This window comes from Hippoglossus hippoglossus, chromosome 9 (genome assembly GCF_009819705.1).
Source record: "Hippoglossus hippoglossus isolate fHipHip1 chromosome 9, fHipHip1.pri, whole genome shotgun sequence".
NCBI classification, from domain to species: Eukaryota; Metazoa; Chordata; class Actinopteri; order Pleuronectiformes; family Pleuronectidae; genus Hippoglossus; species Hippoglossus hippoglossus.
The window spans coordinates 16,011,376-16,029,535 of record NC_047159.1 but is presented as its reverse complement, the minus strand read 5'-3'; the positions used below and the strand labels follow the sequence as shown (position 1 = coordinate 16,029,535).

General features: G+C 41.9%; 1 protein-coding gene across 1 annotated transcript in view; it reads left to right on the top strand.

Moving 5' to 3' along the window:
* Positions 1 to 18,160, top strand: part of LOC117767706 — a 302,206-nt gene that overhangs the window by 97,923 nt on the left and 186,123 nt on the right. The window contains exons 6-7 of the mRNA XM_034595530.1: positions 15,371 to 15,495; positions 17,505 to 17,648. Of these exons, the coding sequence (XP_034451421.1) occupies positions 15,371 to 15,495; positions 17,505 to 17,648 (269 nt within the window). The remainder of the gene's footprint in view (positions 1 to 15,370; positions 15,496 to 17,504; positions 17,649 to 18,160) is intronic.

Below are 18,160 nucleotides of genomic sequence, written 5' to 3'. Positions count from 1 at the left end.
TATTACTATTATTTGTATTATTTGTGACCGTTTTACATCAAATTTTTCTTGATGGAACGTGAACCTTGTTTCCGCTCGTGTTCCCACTAAGTGCGACTGTATGCAGAGTTTATAAAAGTTCAGAACTGATGTTTGCCTGGACTCTCGCAGGCTCAGATGAATGCAAACACTTGCTATCAAAGAAGTTTGCTGTAATCTTGGTCACAGTCTGCCTGAGCCTTTAATGAGGGAATTTTTGTCACGATGGATCTCCTTCTGATCCTCGGTTAGAAGTGAAATTCCTGCAGTCAGCAGTCAGCACTTCTCCACACAGTAGCTTGCTGCTGCAGAAAACCCACGAGCCAAGAGATTTTGAGTTCTAGCGCCGCCATATTCGAGGCTTCTGTTACATTCCTCGTTCGGACTGAACTCTGGCTCGGCCACAGTGATTTGCTACACTCCGAACTCCAGGATGCCAACCGTCTTCGTCTGACTTCTGACATCAGCCATCTTTAAACACTTTTCATTGCGCTGCATTCTCTCCACTTTCTCTCCTTCCTGTCTCTGTCATATCTCTCACATTCTCCGTTTCGCTCTCTCTCTCTCTCTCTCTCTCTCTCTCTCTTTCATTTGCTTCCCCCCCCTTTGTGTTCCTCCTCAGCGATCTGGCTTACAGCTGAAGCTGATTCAGGCATGGAAGGGATCGGATGAGTTCAGCTGGAAAAACTGCATTCTTTTTGCGTATTGCTTTGAACCCTGCCATTATCCAGTTGCCTGTTTTACAGTAATACCCTTAAACAGAAAGACTGGTGATGGAGAAACCTTAGCACAGCCTTGGACTTGTCCAACAGCACTTCATTTCAAAAGTACCCCCATAGAGTGAAGAAAACATCATGGGTTTTCTTTCGTACTTATAAAAAAATTATTTTAAAAACAAAAACCCCAAAATAATTGTCTCTACTTTATACGACCCTTGCCTGCTGTGTACAACACTTACTCTGACAGTTTGGGTTCATTGCGATCGTTTCTATGTAAAATAACAACATTTGAATTTGGTCACACACACCAACAATAGTTCTATTATCATGACATGTGTCATACATGATGAGGGCACTTCATATCTCATTGTGATGTGTGTCGGACAGGGCCGAGGTGAATACAGGGTGTATCCCTTTGGGGGTCCCCAAGAGGTTCCAGGGTGATCCAGAATGGGCGATGGGCGTTTCTCCCCGTTCACACTTGATCTCTGCCCAGCCATGCTGAACCCCACGGCCTTCCTCGCCTCCCAGGGCCATCGTCTCCACTTCCCTCCGTGCGGCAGAGTAATGGAGTGGGGAACATTAGGGTCACAGTGGCTAATACAGGGCTAATGGGGATCAAATAGACGCCCAGCCCATATACCTTTTAAGCACGCAAGTAAATTGAAGACTTTTAAGGGACAATAGGCAGCGAGTGTTCAAGCCCCAGTGGTTTTCTTTCTGCTGTCTGAGCTGCTCATGAAATATCAGAATGCGTTGGTGCTTGTTTCTCATGACAACTGAAATGATTTGGATTTGGATTTAATATTTATTTCAACATTTATCATTAGATCACTGTGTTATTCCTTCATTTCAAATGTAAGTAATAGCTTCACGGTTTTTTACTCCATGTTTGCTTCGCAGGTATTACTGGGTTATTATTTTAATGCTATTATGCAGAATAAGTAATGTGCATGTTTGAGTGTCGTCATTGCTTGTACATATTATTATTCTCCATTGTTGAACCCCCCCCCCCCCCCCACCCCAACCTGTTCCAGCCTGTCTGTTTCTCTTCCTGGTCAGTAACTACACGAGGAAGGCCATTATTCCAGATAGAGGTGTTAGCTGTGCCGGGGCCGACCTGTATTGATCGCCTGTGAGAGGACGCTGAGCGGGGGAGAAGGACTATTTGCTTTAAAGTTCAATGGCTCTCCACTGCTGTTAGTGTTGCAGCCACGGGAGCAATCGATATCTGGACAGGGACCCGTGTCACGAGACAGGCTCCCCATTTAGAAACATCATAATACTTTGCTGATGCTGTTACCCCACGGCCAGAGCTTGTGTTTGGATTTTTTTTCCCCCCCACTCTCTACCCCCTCCCTCGTGTGTTGGTTGTCATTTTCCCCCCTTTGCACCTTACAAGCTGCTTTCTTATTTCACACTGTATGCTGGGTTTTAGCATGGCGGGCTGGAATCAGTGTGAATTGTAATTATAGATGATACACATGGCTGGAAGGGAGAGATAGAGAGAAAACACAGAGTAGAATAAAAGGCAAACAGTCATTTGCAGCAAAGGTAGGTGTCAGAAGGTAACTGATTATGTAAAGAACACAGCGAAGGTGTTCAGTGGTGTGTGTGTGTGTGTGTTTGTGTGTAGGAGTGTGCGCACACACTCCTTTTTTTGCCTATGAAATAAAATATATAATAAAACGCGCTCATTGCATTTCTTGGCTGTGGTTCAAGTGCTGAGGGGAAAGAAAGAAAAAGGGCGCGATTGTTTCTAGTTCAAGGTGTGTAATGCACAGAGGCATTCATACATAATGGGGTATTGTCAGGGGGTTAGTATGAGGATATTAATGCCCTGGTTTGTCCATGCTATTTGGTGCAGTGTCGCTCCCTGAAGGGAACAGCCAGAGCCGGCTGCTCTAACTACTCGACCCCCTCCACACCCTCTTCCCCCAAGGCCCCGACTAGAGGTCACTCTGTTTAGCACAAGAGGCGAAGCCCATTTTCGTCATGATGTACCAAATACTCTCCTCTCCTCCTTTCCGCTCCTGCGCCGGGACACGGCCTTCTTCCCCTCTCCTCCTCCCCTCCTGCCCTCCTCCTCCTCTGCCCCCCTCCCCTTCATTGGTAAACATAAATGCCCCGCCTTGCCTCATTGTGTCCCGAGCATTCACCCTCTTTTTAAACCCTCTCAGTATCTCTGCTCATCCCTCTGTGTAATCCCTCTCTGCCCGTATGCATATGCATAGCCACTCTATGGCTGTGCATACATTTGCTTCAACCCCCCCTCCACCCTTCTTCTTCTACCAACACCCCCCTACCTCTGCCAACACTCCTCCCCATCGCCTCTCAATGAACCTGTTTACGTTTGAACATTTTCACTGGCATTTGAACTCGTCCCATCGATTTCCTCATGGCGAGAGGTTGGGAGGCAGTTCCTTAAAGGGGCTGAAATCGACCATCTAAATATTTGACTAAGGGGTCACCGAGATTGCAGCGGGCCCGAGCGAGAAAACTCAGACGGAGAGAGACGAGTGCGTGAGGGAAAAGGGGAAGTGGCCGGACGTCTTCGACAGGAAGGGGCTGGGTTGAAGAGCCAGTGCTGCAGAGGAGAGAGGAGCAGAGAGAAGCTGCAGTGTTGAACATAGCTTGCATTATGCTGGGGCTCCACAAGAGGGTGCTGCTGGACAGTGCATCCTGGATCTTTAAGAGGCAGAAGGGGGGGAAAAAATCCCAAACACCACATATATTAAGATATATATTCAGATTTCAACAACCTTCACTCTTGCTCCCTCATAAAAAGTTATGTACTTAAACTTAAGTTGCAGTCCTGAAAGCTAAATTGATTGTCCTTGCACTTCTCTAAGTACCGCTATTATGCATGTGTGACAGTAATTACATGCTAAGCCGTCAGTGACATCAAGCAGAATTGACTTCACTCTTCCCGTGCATTGTCAATCCATCGTTTTTGCCGAACAAAAATGTGTTTCAGAGATAAATCTGAATGGGAAGGGGTCTTGACCGACACTAGGAAGAAATGCAAAATAATGAATCTAATTGAATGTCTATTAAAATTATAATTTCTGCCTGATTGGGAAAGTGAGTGGCAGTGTCCAGAGTATTACCTGCCACAGTGTTCCTCACTTCACCAAAGACAACTCTCTCCCTCCCTCCTTTCTCTCCCTCCCTCTGTCTCTCTCTTTTTGTGACTTTGTCATCTCTCGCTCCTTCTGTCTTCATCTGCACATCATCGTTTCAGACCGCTCGTCATGATTCACACAGAGTTCCTTCCCAAATTGCAGCATTAGGATATACAGATGACAACATTTGCACTACAATCCCCTCCCATTATGCCCACCATGACAATAGCCCCAGGGCACACAGAGGGGCTCTTGTACCATCTCCTCTGGATCCTTTATGCTTAAATGAATAATGCATACAAATATTCACTGTAAAACAAGTGTGTGTCCTCAGTTATTAGCTTAGCACACATTACGTATTTTACTGTACATATTTTCCATCACCGGCATATGTTCCTTGTCAAGACAATGGTTCCTAGATTTTAGAACTCAGGGGGGGGGAGAGGGGGATTTACATCAGAAACATTAGAGCAACGCTTGTCTTCACAATAGCTAGGCTCTACATAATCCACTTGTTATTGGGAGTTGTTTAAATAATGGTAATTACTGATCTCTTTACATTGCATTCTCCCCCATTAACAAGCTGTGTGTCTCCCCCTCTCTTCCTCATTGTCTGTTTTCTTGCACTACAGTCGTACGCTGCCTCGGTGTCTGTATTCGTGGTGTCTGTTGTCATGGTGTTCAGAGCCCATGCCAGATGTCATAGTTAACTTTGAGGGAGAGAGAGCGAATCATGCTAGAGGCTATTTTGTTGTCAGTGATTTAGATGAAACACAGAGATGTTAAAATGTTAGACTTGCCCCACAAAGCTTCCTCCCCGGTTTTTTCATGCCCTCCTTTTTTTATTTTTTGAGCGAGATAGTACATTTACCTTGAGGGTACAGCCTTTTGCTCTGTTAAACACTCGCAAAGCATTATTTGCAATCAGCATGAACAAGTAGTTATCAGAGAGGAAGTGAAAGTGGCCATGATGATGAAAAAAGAAGATATTTATGTTCTTTTAATTTCATCCACAAAGGAAAAAAACACAAGCTGCAGTCAGGAGTACAAATTGATTTCTGCATGTGAAATTACATTGTGTCCATTTGATTTTACCTGACATGTTTTGTGTCAAAATATCCGCATTCTTAATTATATTATTCTGAAAAGTCAAATTCAAACAATATACACTTTTAAAAAAGGAGAAAAGCACAACTGTAGAACACATCATTGTGTTGTTTAGGCAAGATTTTGCACTGATGTTCTTTTCTTCACTAATTATTCTTTACTACAGTAAATCCTTAAATGCTAAATTGATTTAAATAAGGTTTAAATTAACATGTGGATGAAGTATGAAATATTACACGACACAACAGAGTTAGAATTGGTTGCTTCTTAATGAGGACGAAACATGAAAAAGTTCAATTAATTAAAGATAAATGCATGCATATACGATACAACATATGGATTTTGGTTTTACATGCATTTATTCATTACATCCATAAATTACATATATGCCTATTTATTTATATATATATACATACTGAAAATAAACTGAACCTGGACTGAAATTAACTTTTTTACTACTTCAAGTTGCATTGAATTGATCTTGATCACACCATGTTTCTAAACACAAAGTATGTCATATAAACTTTAACATGTTCTAAAATCAATAACTGCATAATATGATATTTATAGCAGCACTAAATCTTAGCATTTACAGTTTTCATTTATTCACAATTAAGACAATGGATATTTGAAATGGAAAGAAAACAGGAAAATATTTTAGTAAAGTTGTTAGTAAATCAAATTAATTAATTATGTTTATTATTCTCTGAGTATGTAGATTTTGTAGATACTGTACAGAGTGGAGCTGCTGTGAATGAATTAGACTGTAACATTTTACATTTAGGCAATAATTCATCAACTAACTTTTATTGGTTTAATTTATGGGAAAGCAATTTTCACTAGCAGCACTGTGGTAAACATCGTTAATCAAAATACATTATTATAATGAAGCTGTTTTAAAATGTTTATTAAAGGAAATAAAAAAGGGGTTACCCTTGCTTTGTGCATCTTTCCATTGTCGTAATAATTAATAGCTAAACTGAGCGTTTTCTTTGCCAATGCAGATGAGGAGAGAGTGCCAGTGCAAGACGAATAGTTGCACTATAAATTTAACAATAGGTAGGCTTAACCTTAAGTGATGAACAGTACGTAATATTACAGGAGTAGTCCCATGCAAATGCTGCACCCCACCGCCTCACACAATGCCGGAGACGACATCCAATTAAATCCATCGATGTAAATGGGCAAACTATTCGGCTGATGCTCATTGGACAGTGGGTGGCCTCCGGATTTTTGCATTTAATGTTCGCTAGTGCTGCGACAAAGGGATTTTATGTCACTTGTGTGTATGAGTGTGTAACTCCAGTGTTTAACTGCTCCAGGTTGAAATTATGATTCTGAACAGAGATGAGTCATCATTGTGTCCTTGGCGTGCTGGGCGGCAACAACACTGTTCACACATTATATTGAAAATTAACCAAAATGATTTGAATGTCAAGATATTTAATGGCACAGAAATCTGCTCCGGTGCAGCTTCGCCTGTGTCCGCTGCTCAGTCAACCTCATGAAACGCACCTCGCGACTTTGTACCGAGACTTAGGTCACAAAGTGAAGTATTAACGCGCACCGGGTTCAATTTGTGTCATTTGGCGACAACCTTATCTCTCCCTCTGTCTTTCCCTCCTGTGGCAGGGATGAGGAATCACGCACCACTCGAGTGCCATTTGTTAATGAAGGCCAAAGTGTTGGATGATAAATATAGTTGAAGAGAAATGGCACATGTAAATGATCTCATTTAGGAACATTACATTTGAATTTATTGGAGTGCTTGGAGGGGACAGAGGGGCCACGGCTCTGTGGGAGAGGGGAAGGGTGCATATGACTGACTTATAATAGACAGTTGGGTAGGGCAGCTTGGGGACCAAAGACATAGAAAGCACGAGCTGTGTGCTTATGTGGCATTGTGTACGAGCTTGTATACAGCTGAGTACTTAAATGTGTGTATATAGTGTAAGTTTAGTTTGACAAGAGCGTTAGAGGCTGAGGAGATAAACTTTCTGCATTAACCTTCTTGTAATGGCTCACCACTCTGTATGCTCCATTGCTGTAGGATTGAAATGTTAACTTTGTGTCTCAGTGTGTTTTTACATCCCTGTAATATGGCATAACAATATAAAAAAAACACGGAACAAGGGATTGAACTATTTCACCAATACTATTTTTAATAAACTATATTTGTCTTCTTTTTAAAGTTGCATTTTATGCACTAAATTTGCTGAAAACCCTTCAATATTCATAACTGTCCTAAAAAGTGTTTGAGTGTTAAACCTGCGAGACATGAGACGTGCAGAAAGAAACAACAAAAACATGTTAAACATGGCATTGATTTGTGGAGGGACATGTTGGGGGAACAGTTTTCTCTTCTTTTCTCTGTATAATCCTCGCATCAGAGGACAAGAGCTTTGCAGGAGTGAGTTGCCTGCTCGCATGGTTTAATTTATGTTCAGTTTTGTTACAGTAGCTGCACCCATATCGTGCAGCCGACTGTTCAAAAGAGTCCTACAGTATCTATAAACATTGGCAGAGTGAGACGCGCAGAAGAAAAGAGCCGCGATACCTCCGACTGGTTGACACAATTTGGATTGCAGAAGACGAACAATATATTCAATCCATTTCTTGGCCCCGATGCATTTAGTAAATACAGTGCCTGGTTGGTAAGAGGGATGTTGACAGAAAATCAAAAGCAATGTAGCAGCAGCGTCCTATAATGGAGACTTAGCTCTACTTTACACTCCTCTTACAAAGATCTACGATTTGAAAACAATCAATCCCTTCATGAGAGCTTGTTATTTTCTCCTATAATAAGAGCAACAGCTTTTCATCATTCCTGCACGGCACTGATTGTGTTTACACTGGAAATATAAGCATTCGCGGCATGAGTGCAAGCGCAAAAAGAGAATATGGCACGATTTTAGTTTGTGGACAATCCCACTCTTTCCTTTTTTCCCTTTTTTCACTTGTCTGTGGAACTTGTTTTGCTGTCATCAGACGTTATCCACGGTTGAAAAGATCCTCATGGCAATTTCAACTGCTCGCCATGAAGGTGGCAGAGGACGCCACAGATTAGCGCGGTGCCGAATGTCCCCTCCCTGTCTTTAATTTAAGTATTACCAGTAAACTTTTTCCTTATATTGACACATGAGGACAGTTCTGTAAAACATCCACTGCTTCTGTGGTCCTGTTGCTTTTGCCTCCATTCCTCCCTGAAAGTTTATGTTTCCAGTTCTCACTTCCTGTAGCCGTCTGCTCAGTTTCAGCAACATATTTTCATGTGATACTCTATCTGTTACCTTCAATTACACAGGAACATCTGGAGTCTCTGTTGAAGCAGGTGTTGATAAAGCAAATAAGCTTTCTTAGTAAACGGTTAATGTTTTGACTCGGTGCAGACCAGCGGACCGGAGGGAATGTTGCTTGTTGAGGCCCAATATCACATTTAAGAGGACACTGTTTGTCTCTTTCTTCAAGACTGTGCCTATGGCGCTGCCTCTATTAGGCCCTGTTACATTTCTTCTCACAAATGACCGTTTAACCGTCTTTTCCGCACCCTGACGCCTCGCCTGTTATTACCGTCATTGTCTCTTTTTCTGCTGTATACATGTGTGAGGCTGGGCCCTTTAATATGCGAAGAGCTTTTCCTAGGCTTTCCTACGGGCACAGCGGTCTGTGTTTACTCCTCAGTCAGAATGCCTCCTTTCCACAAGTTTGACATGCCTTTTTGTTGCCATGGTAAGCCCTCCCTTAAAATATATATTTCTGCTTTTGGCCTGGATGGGTTTTTATCTCAGTGGTTTAGAGCCTGTTGCCCCCAGGGCCAGATTTAAATGTGTGTGGGTCTTCAAGGATTTCTGCGCTGAAAAGCCGTTTGGATTGCAGCCTCACCGCCATACAAGTGCGACCGAATTGTGTCATTTCAGGTTTTTGAGCCATCGTTGGAACCAAAGGAAAGTCCAAAAGAGAAGCAAAAAACACAAGACAAAAGCTGATGAAAATGGACCAGATTGGATTATGTCAGACTTGGCATGTGCCTCGTTATGAGGGAAGTCTTCGTTCTGTCTTATCACACTCTGCCTTACAGCTAAATGAATAAAAAAAAGAAAACGAGGCAAAGCACGGCTCTGCTCCTTGGAAAACAACAGCCAGATCGTAACTGTAAATACTGGCTTAAAGTGGTGTGGGCTCTGCATGATTTAGTGAGTGGAGGGGAAAAAACGTACACATTGAATGTACTAACTTTGGGGACATGGACTGTTTTTAAAATCAGTTGTAGATGGGCCGATCTTTTTCAACACTTGAGAGGAAATTTGCCTTGAAAACAGTTAAACAGTTTCCTTATTTGCACATCATTTCACACACTTGGATTTCCACCTGAGCATCTACCCATGGGTCCTTATGTCTGGAGTGCCACTAAAGTGGGTTCAGGTGGGTTTAACTATTAAGGATGTGCTGTTTGTATACAAACAAATCTGAAATCTGAACTGGTTATTGTTTTCATGGTTTGTTTCCTCTTCTTGTCAGACCAGAACTTAAAGAATAACCTTAAAAACACACCCCAGAGGATGAGGATTTTTGGGTTATGGAAACAGATTATACAACATTCTTGGTGCAATTTTGAAGTGATGATTTTTTTAAAGCTTCTAGCCCCCTAATTTCTACATCACTTATAATTAGTGCAACGCAACCATCATATCTCTGAGAGCCAGGAGGCTGCCTGTTTGCACCGTTCAACAGGTAATCAAGACTGATTAAGAACTGAACATCACCTAATTGCATTAGATCTCAGAAGCACACTATAAGCACCATAACTGCAAACACGCACGGCCTCATAGAAAAAAAAAGGAGTTTGAATTTACCAAAAGGAGGTATTTAATTCTTCAATAGAAAGAGAGACACTTGTGATTGTGAGCATGACTTTTGAAATTCAAAACCCACATAAGATGCCATGAAGTCTGCCCATAGTGAGCATGACAACTTTTTTGTGGGAAATGGCAAAGGTGTAGCTGAACCTTTAAGTTAGACATATAAGTATGTTTTTAAAGCCACTATAAAACATTAAGCACATTTTCCACAGGTCAAAAAAACCCACTAACATCTGGCTTTTGTCTGCAAGGGGAATGGATACAATCGGCATTCACTCCCGGGTCAAATGACTCTGCAGTAGATACAGGTTTTTAACAGCAGGGATGGAAACATGACACCCGGATGAACATGATAATTTCTACTTTATTTTGACAGTCCAGATGCTGATACTGCAACATTATGACTCGCATTGAACTTTTGGGCGCTGGCACCTAAATAGCCACAGTTTCTGTATTTATTATTTTTACATGTTAGGAACAAGATGCTTCGTAATGTGCAAGATGCAACACGTGGGAGACAGTGAGGTGATAGAGCTTCTAAGTTTCTCTTTTTCTTTTTAGTTGGTTTACCTGTGTTTAAAAATAACGTATTATGTGCCGTATTATGCATGAAACGTGTTCTCATATTCTCCCTCTGCCACATCATAACTGCCGCATCACGGTGAAGGCATTTAAGTGTGCTGTGACATGTCCTTGTTTAGCACCTCAGTCTGTGTGTTCAGGGTGTGAAGTGATACCTTGTGTCAGCTAGTGTCAGGGACAGAAACGGTGAGAAAGAGAAGGCTGTGGCCTACATAAACCAAGAGGCCGTGAGGATTAGCCCCGAGTGAGCGCCGGAGACACATTAGGGAGGAAGAAATGAAAATATGAGGTAAGAATGAAGAGGAGTGGAAGGGAGAGGTGGGGTTTCAATGGGAGCGTGTCAATTTTCTCCAATTTAGCTCAGGAGGCAGCTATTTTCTTGGAATTAGATGTTTGGATCAATGCAGCTCTCCATTCGTTTATTAGTGCTCAGTGACGTCAACTGAAGCTGCTTCCATCACCAGGCAGAAAAACTAAAAGCTAAATGTTCACAGGGCTCAACCTTATCACCACCTGTCAGTTAAAGTTGCATGGAAAGTGTGTGTGTGTGTGTGTGTGTGTGTGTGTGTGTGTGTGTGTGTGTGTGTGTGTGTGTGTGTGTGTGTGTGTGTGTGTGTGTGTGTGTGTGTGTGTGTGTGTGTGTGTGTGTGTGTGTGTGTGTGTGTGTGTGTGTGTGTAACCACTTTGATTGGGCCCTTTGAACTCAGCCAGGAAAAGAAATCAGTTCTCTTAATCCCGGCTCCGATGTGATCATCGTAGCCAGAGGACACAGATCTCTGCATCCATCGTTCACCAGTTCATCCAACTGCAGCACCGTTACTAATGTAATCACCCATGTGATCTGAACTTCGGAACACTGAACCAAAATAAATAGATAAACATGTCAAAGATATGGCGCTGGAGGACAAAGAAAAAAGTTGTGAATGAGTCATATGTGAAAGGTTCATCCGTAGCGGACCTATAGGACTCCTGCCAGCTGGTCTTGATAGCCTCTGGTGATATGAGCTGTACAATACATGATCTTTTTTTGATCATACAACAAGTAATGCACCTCTCATTAGCACAGGTCATGCTCATGGCTTCAGGTAATTCACACTTTTCATCGTGTTATTTTAAGAAACTAGCATACGAGGATGACGCTGTAAAGTTCAACACTATGTGCATACTCGGGTGGGTGGGGGGTGGGGGGGATAATGAATAGTGCAGCACTGGTGTGAGTATGTTTAAAGGAGTGTGGGTGTGTGGTGTGGATCTCCAGGGTTTTAGGGCATCTTCCGTTGAGTACGTCCGAGTCAACATCTGGAACATAGCAGGTTGTGCAAAGATCCACTTTAGTATTCCCCAAACTCGTAAACAGTCCGGATCAAGGGCCAAACACACCTCCGTTTCTGTCCCGGAGAAATCTATGGCCACAATTTATCAACTTTGATTGGTTAACACTCGGACTCTCAAAAAATGAACCCTTCGTAATTTAGAAGCTGCTCTAAATGCAGTTGGCCGGGCTTCATCTAAATGTTTAAAAGTCAAGTGAAGGAAGGAGGCGGTTAGACCTGAAGTTATGTCCTCCAAGGGAACTTTACAAAGATCCTCTCCCAGATTTATAGCCACTTACCTAGGAGCCTGAGTCGATATTCATAAACATGGCTTCAAACAAAGCCCCCATCCACCATCCCTGCTTGTAAATAAATACATATATGCCTCTTTTACAGACAGCAGCAATCTAAAATATTACCACCAGCATAATTTTACCACATGCATTAATATTTTATGGCACATTGTATTTTACCGCATTGAATCTTAAACTTTCATGGCCGGCCCCAAGGATTTTATACCTAAGGAGTCTGTATCATTATTAGCCAAGATGTATAGTCGGCACAGGAGAGGATTTCCTTGCTTTTGTACTCTTTGCCAGTTCATAGATAATGTTTTCACGAATTTCATTTGGGTCAAGGGTGTTTGCGTTACTCAAGTTTTCTTGAGGGTTGAATTACTTTGTGTAATTTTGTTTTATATCCAGGTATATTCTTAATACAGAAAAGCACATGAGTATTTTGTGCTAATTTGGCGACATTTAGCGCCTTTTGTGAGGTAAAAAAGAAAAGTAACCATGTGTCTTTATAGCAAGGACTGATGTGTGCATTTGATGTGCGTGCTTCCTGACTGTCCTTTGTCATTTGTTTTTCTCGAGGGGATATGTTCATGAAACTTACCGCCCGTATTCCGATTCATAAATTACCCATGTAATGGCGAGACCCCATTAAATCTAGTTTGAAGTGTTTAGCTTTTCGTCTAAACAAGTAAAACCCAACCTGTACAGTATCTGCCTCATTATGATGGAAATAAACGCTAACATCTGCACGTGTGTATTTGCATCTGTGCTGGTGTTTATGCCCGAGCGGTGATTTAAGTGGTTTTAGTGTCAAAACAAGTCTAATGAGTTGGTGCAATAATTATCAGCCATTTTGCTCTCACTTAAGCTAATTGAGGCTTTATATTAGAGTTAATACCGCTGCCTACGTATACTGTTATACAGTTATCAAAATGTTTGGCCAGAAATGGTCCTGCCAGTAATTTAGATTTTTATTTGTGCATGTCAGCATTTTAATATCCCTATCAACCATACTTATGGGCTTTGACAACCCTCCCAGATGGAGGTCATTGCCGGTTTTGTGTATTTTTTTTACTAATGCAAACAACGACTGTATACAATCGTATCAAAGTCAAGGAGGACAAGTAGTTGCCTCACTTCTTTTCTTATTTGCTTTAATAACAAATGTTGGAGTCTTAATCTGGATTTTTTTCTTGTTGGCATGAATTAAGATTTTCATAACCTCTATAGAACAAATGAGGTTAATAGCGTCGCTATAATTCATTGTGTGCCGTACAAAGGCTCATCATAAACTGCAGAAGAGGGGATATTTAACATGCTCTCGCCTTTTTCATGCTCTCTGCACTTTTCTTTTTTGAGATGTCTCTCATGTTTCTTCCTCTCTTCCTTCGCTCTCACTTTGCTCCGTGTATTTGAGGGCGCTTTGTGAGATTCCCATCTTATCCAGGTGAGTACGAGCTGATCCGCAGGCCCTTTGCTCTTGTGAAGAATCTCCCAGGCTATCGGGCTCTCCCGGGGCCCTGTTTCACACACCAAATTGATGTCTCCGACTGGAAATGACACTTTCAGCAGGATTTGCCATTCTAAACCACCTCAAACCCATGTGATCTCACCCATTCACTCTCAGAGGGATTGCCTTGAAACGTACCATAGCTTCAAAAGCCAATGAACATGGCATGCTTCAATAAAAAGCTGATGCATATCCTATCAGGGCAAAAAAAGATATTCTAAAATGCTTGCAATGTAGAACAGCATTTGTTGCTCCAAAATAAAGACCAACAGTCCAATGAATAAGTTGTTTTTCCAGGGGAGAATGTGATAGAGGGTGAAACTTAAAGAAATCAATTACCATGTGGATTTTCAAATGGTTTCCCACCATTAGCTTTATCTCAACACCTTGTTGTTAAGTGGGATAAAACAGCTCATTAGTGAGACTCAACTCAACCTTTCATATCTGTATTCCTCACAGCAGCAGTTTAAGGTGAGCTCTATCGTTCAGGACTGTTCCCGACCCTAACACAGCGGAGGCCCTTTGCTTAATTCCTTGGTTTGTGGCCCCTACAGCCAATGCACCACCATACAAAGACACCACAGGTTGATGCACTTATCCCATGCATAGCACATTAGGCCTTTTGTGTGTGTGTGTGTGTGTGTGTGTGTGTGTGTGTGTGTGTGTGTGTGTGTGTGTGTGTGTGTGTGCGTGTGTTCGTGTGTTCGTGTGTGCGCATGGAGAAGCTTATCATGTCCATGAATACACACAGAGATGGAATGATTTATACATACCAATCAGATCTAGTCACCTTTTTTTAACACTCCATATAAAGGAGGAGCACGGTGACCATGTTGCTTCTCTAAAGGACTAGTTATGATATAATTTGACACTGGAGTGCAAAGAAAGGGGGAAAAGGTGTGACCAAGAATCCCTCCCTTGACTTATTTTCATCCCCGAGTCTTTTTGGGGCTGCACGTTTCTCCGAGGCGGCTCTACAGACTGGCATAATGGATAAGGGCAAGGGTGTGAAAGGAGCACCTTAAGGCTCCTCATTCAACTCTCCCAATCTCTCCTGCACACACTCTTGAGCTGTGAAGGCCCTCTTTCTTTGCCCTGCTAGCATGGGAGCCCTGTAATAGGCTCTAATTGATAGGGAGGTGTTGGGGTCTTTCTCTATGGGCTGAAGGGATGAGAGTAAGAGAAAGAGGGAGAGAGAGGATTACACGTGGGCATGCGGGGTGGAGCGGGGGAGTATAGGAGAGGCTGCGGAGCGGTCTAGACCCCATTGGTAATGAGTCATAATTTCCTAGCGGTTTTGTGGCGGTTGGCTCATTACTGGTCTGCAGAGGAGCAGGAACAAAGCTCCGGGTAGGTAGGAGGTGAGCTTAAATAGTTGGGGCTCAACACTTCTCAACAAAAGGAGGAAGAAAGCGTTGAATGGCACTTGGAACAGATGCAGTAAAAAGTGGCAGATGCAAATTGCGGGAGAGCAAGTCTTCCTTCAAGCACTTTCCTCTTTTTTTTATTTTGTCAGGCTGCAGCCTGAGAGTCTAATTAGTTAGTGAGGTGTTTCACTTCTGATAGGGCCGTGTCTCGTTATTGTCACAAAGAGGATTCGAAGAATCGGGGGGGGAAAACGCATATGTTCCACAGTCCCCCAGTGGAACCTGCTCACCGCAATAGTTTAATTGACTTGATTATTTATTTTACCCTATAGAAACTGAAAGCTGTGCGATATCCTAATGCTTTGAAATGGTGCTGTGTATAGTTTAAAGTGTGATAAGAGTGAGTGATGATGACAATGCCCACAGGTAATTAATTATGTCTTTAATTATGTGTTTATACTCTTCTCCCTACAGGCAGAATGATTATGGACAAATTGGCAGCGGTCCTAATGAAAATGTGGTCATCCCTCGCTTTGTGGAGTGTGTGGGCCGCGTGTCGAAGGTCACCTGTGGGGCAAACCACAATCTTGCACTCACGGGTACAGTAATGCACTGTTCTGGCTTGCTATAGTACACTACACTCAATACCAATGTTATTATTCAATAATTCTGATTGAGTTATTTGCCTAATCAAAAAAATACAAAATGTTTTAATTGTTATCAATAGTATGCCCTCTAACAGTTACCTATTTTGTATGCTACCTCCTATAGGAAGTGGATCCTATCATTTAACTATTTATATGTATTAGATGTTGCTTTATTTCAGAGTCAGAGGTCCATATCAGTATAGAAGTAAAATAATAAAAGACAAAATACAGAACATCAATATAGAAAACCATCAAATCATCAAACTGGATAAATGCACAGAAGACATTGTTGCCAAAAAGTAAATATAATAATTACTTCATATTTACAGTTTTGCAATAATAAAGAATATAAATACTTGAAAAAGAAACAAAAGTATACACTGCTAAACCATGCAACTACATGTCACATAACTACAGCATGTGACATGTGTTTCTGGATCTATGAGGTTTCAAAATTGTCTCTCATAGGGCTCCACAGTATTGGTCTGTATAATTTAAGCTGGAACACACATTTCCTGCTTCTAGCTTAATTAATTTTACTGTTACTATTGCTGGTCATATTTTGAAGTTCAAGTAATCAATTTTCTTTAAAAATAAAGTTTAACACACAAATCCTCAAGTTCACAGAGTTATTTCTCAGAGCAGCCAAAAAGGTTTGACCTTCTATTTTACGCTCTCTTTTGACCCTTAGCTGTGCAGCCTTAGACACCTTCAAACAAATAACAGGACACGTATATATTTCACATTTATAGTTACTAATATTTAATTAAAATTTCTGTCTAAAAGCACTTGTGTGATTTAGATATTACTTGAGAGTACAAATTCTCTCCCAGCCAGCAGAAGAGAGTGAAAGTGAAAGGAATTATATTTCTAGAACTGTTCTTTGAAAACGCACCAACACAAATCAGCTGGACGGTAACTTAATGAAGCTGACGTCACCATTCATGAGCTTTCACTGTGCGTTTCAAAGTTCACCTGTTTCACTAAATTTGATGTGAGTATCGAGCCCTCAAGCCCTCGATCGGCGCATCACCTGAGAAAGAGAGAGACAAGGAAGGAGAGAGAGAGAGTTAGTGAGAATATGGCCCTGGCTCCTGATCCATAACAGTCATTGCCTGTTACATACATTTCAGAATTCATTCAGGCTATGAAGATAATCTAGGTAGTCGACAGTTTCCCCTGCAGCCCAATGGATTTATGATAGCACTGTCAAGAAAATGAGGCGAAATGACACAGTAGCTGACTTTAGCTGCAAATAATGTGATAGGCCGTACAGTGGTGCAGCAGCAGCTGCTGTCATTGCAGGTAATAGGCTATAAAGAAGCCTGATAGCAATACCTGTCATTTCTTAATGGCTGACTTCACTGAAGAGCTTTTGTGGCCTTTAACATGAAGATAATAGAAGATACAACAAATTTTACAGCTTTTGCGTTGCATCCATAATTTATCACCAGAGGCCCCATGCAGCCGCAGCACAACAAGGACAACATGCTGCACAGAGATGCATGATGCATCTGCAGGGGGTCGGAGCCACCCCCCCCCCCTCCCCCCCTTTCTACTTTCTAATTATCGAGGAACTGCACAGAGTCCAAAACATCTTCTTTCACTAGATATTTTCATATGTTTCTTAAATTACACGATAAGACCTTTGTTCTGGAAATTATCATCAAAAATCTTAAGTGTATATATTGATGCATTGAAAGATTCTGCAGAAATAATTTATAATTATATGTCACTTAAATAAAAAACGTTATACATGTATTAACTGGTTCTGCTCTTAGTGTAGAACTGTACAGTTTCCTTCTATATATTTTCATGTGTAAATTGAGTTTCTATTTCTATATTTCTGTATATTTGTATTTTTACATATGTGTGCTGCTTTTCTTTGTACTGTTCAATAAGCTACTGAATGCCATTAATAAAAGTATCCGTCTCTCCACCTATCTATGGATGACGTGCAGGTGACGGCAGGTTGTTCCAGTGGGGCTGTGGACGTGCATGTGGGAACATGAAGAATAACATCCTGTCGCCAGAGGAAGTGACGCTACCAAGCTCGCCAGTGAGAGCGATAGCTGCAGGATGTTGGCATAGCATACTTCTCACAGGTTAGTCCCTGCTCTTGTTTGAAACCTATTAGCGCGACACAGTGTAATCCAGGCGTTTACTGCATTGACTTAATCAAGTACCTTCTGCCTGCTGTTTTATGCATTTCTTCCTGTTCTGTTCATGCAGACATGGAGTACATGCTCTCATGTACCCTACACGCTGACATGTCCGCGACCTGCACGTAAAATATGTGTAAATCCTTGGTGTGTGTCTTGGCCCTCACACAGACGTGCGAGTGTGAGCTTTTAGCTGGGGTGTCCATCTATCCACATCATTCATTAAGAGCTCTCCCAGGGCTAGTGCGGCTACATAAACACAGAGGTTGAGGCCACGGCTGCTCTTTCACCTCACTGTGGAGAACTTCAAAGTCACCTCTCCTTCCACCGCAGATGAATGCTCCCTTTCTGCCCGGCTGATATATTGGCCCCTGTTGCTGTCTTCTTACTGTAGTTTGCCTGCGACTGAGGCCCCATCATGGAGCCAGAGCTACGCCATTTGTTAGTTTGAACTG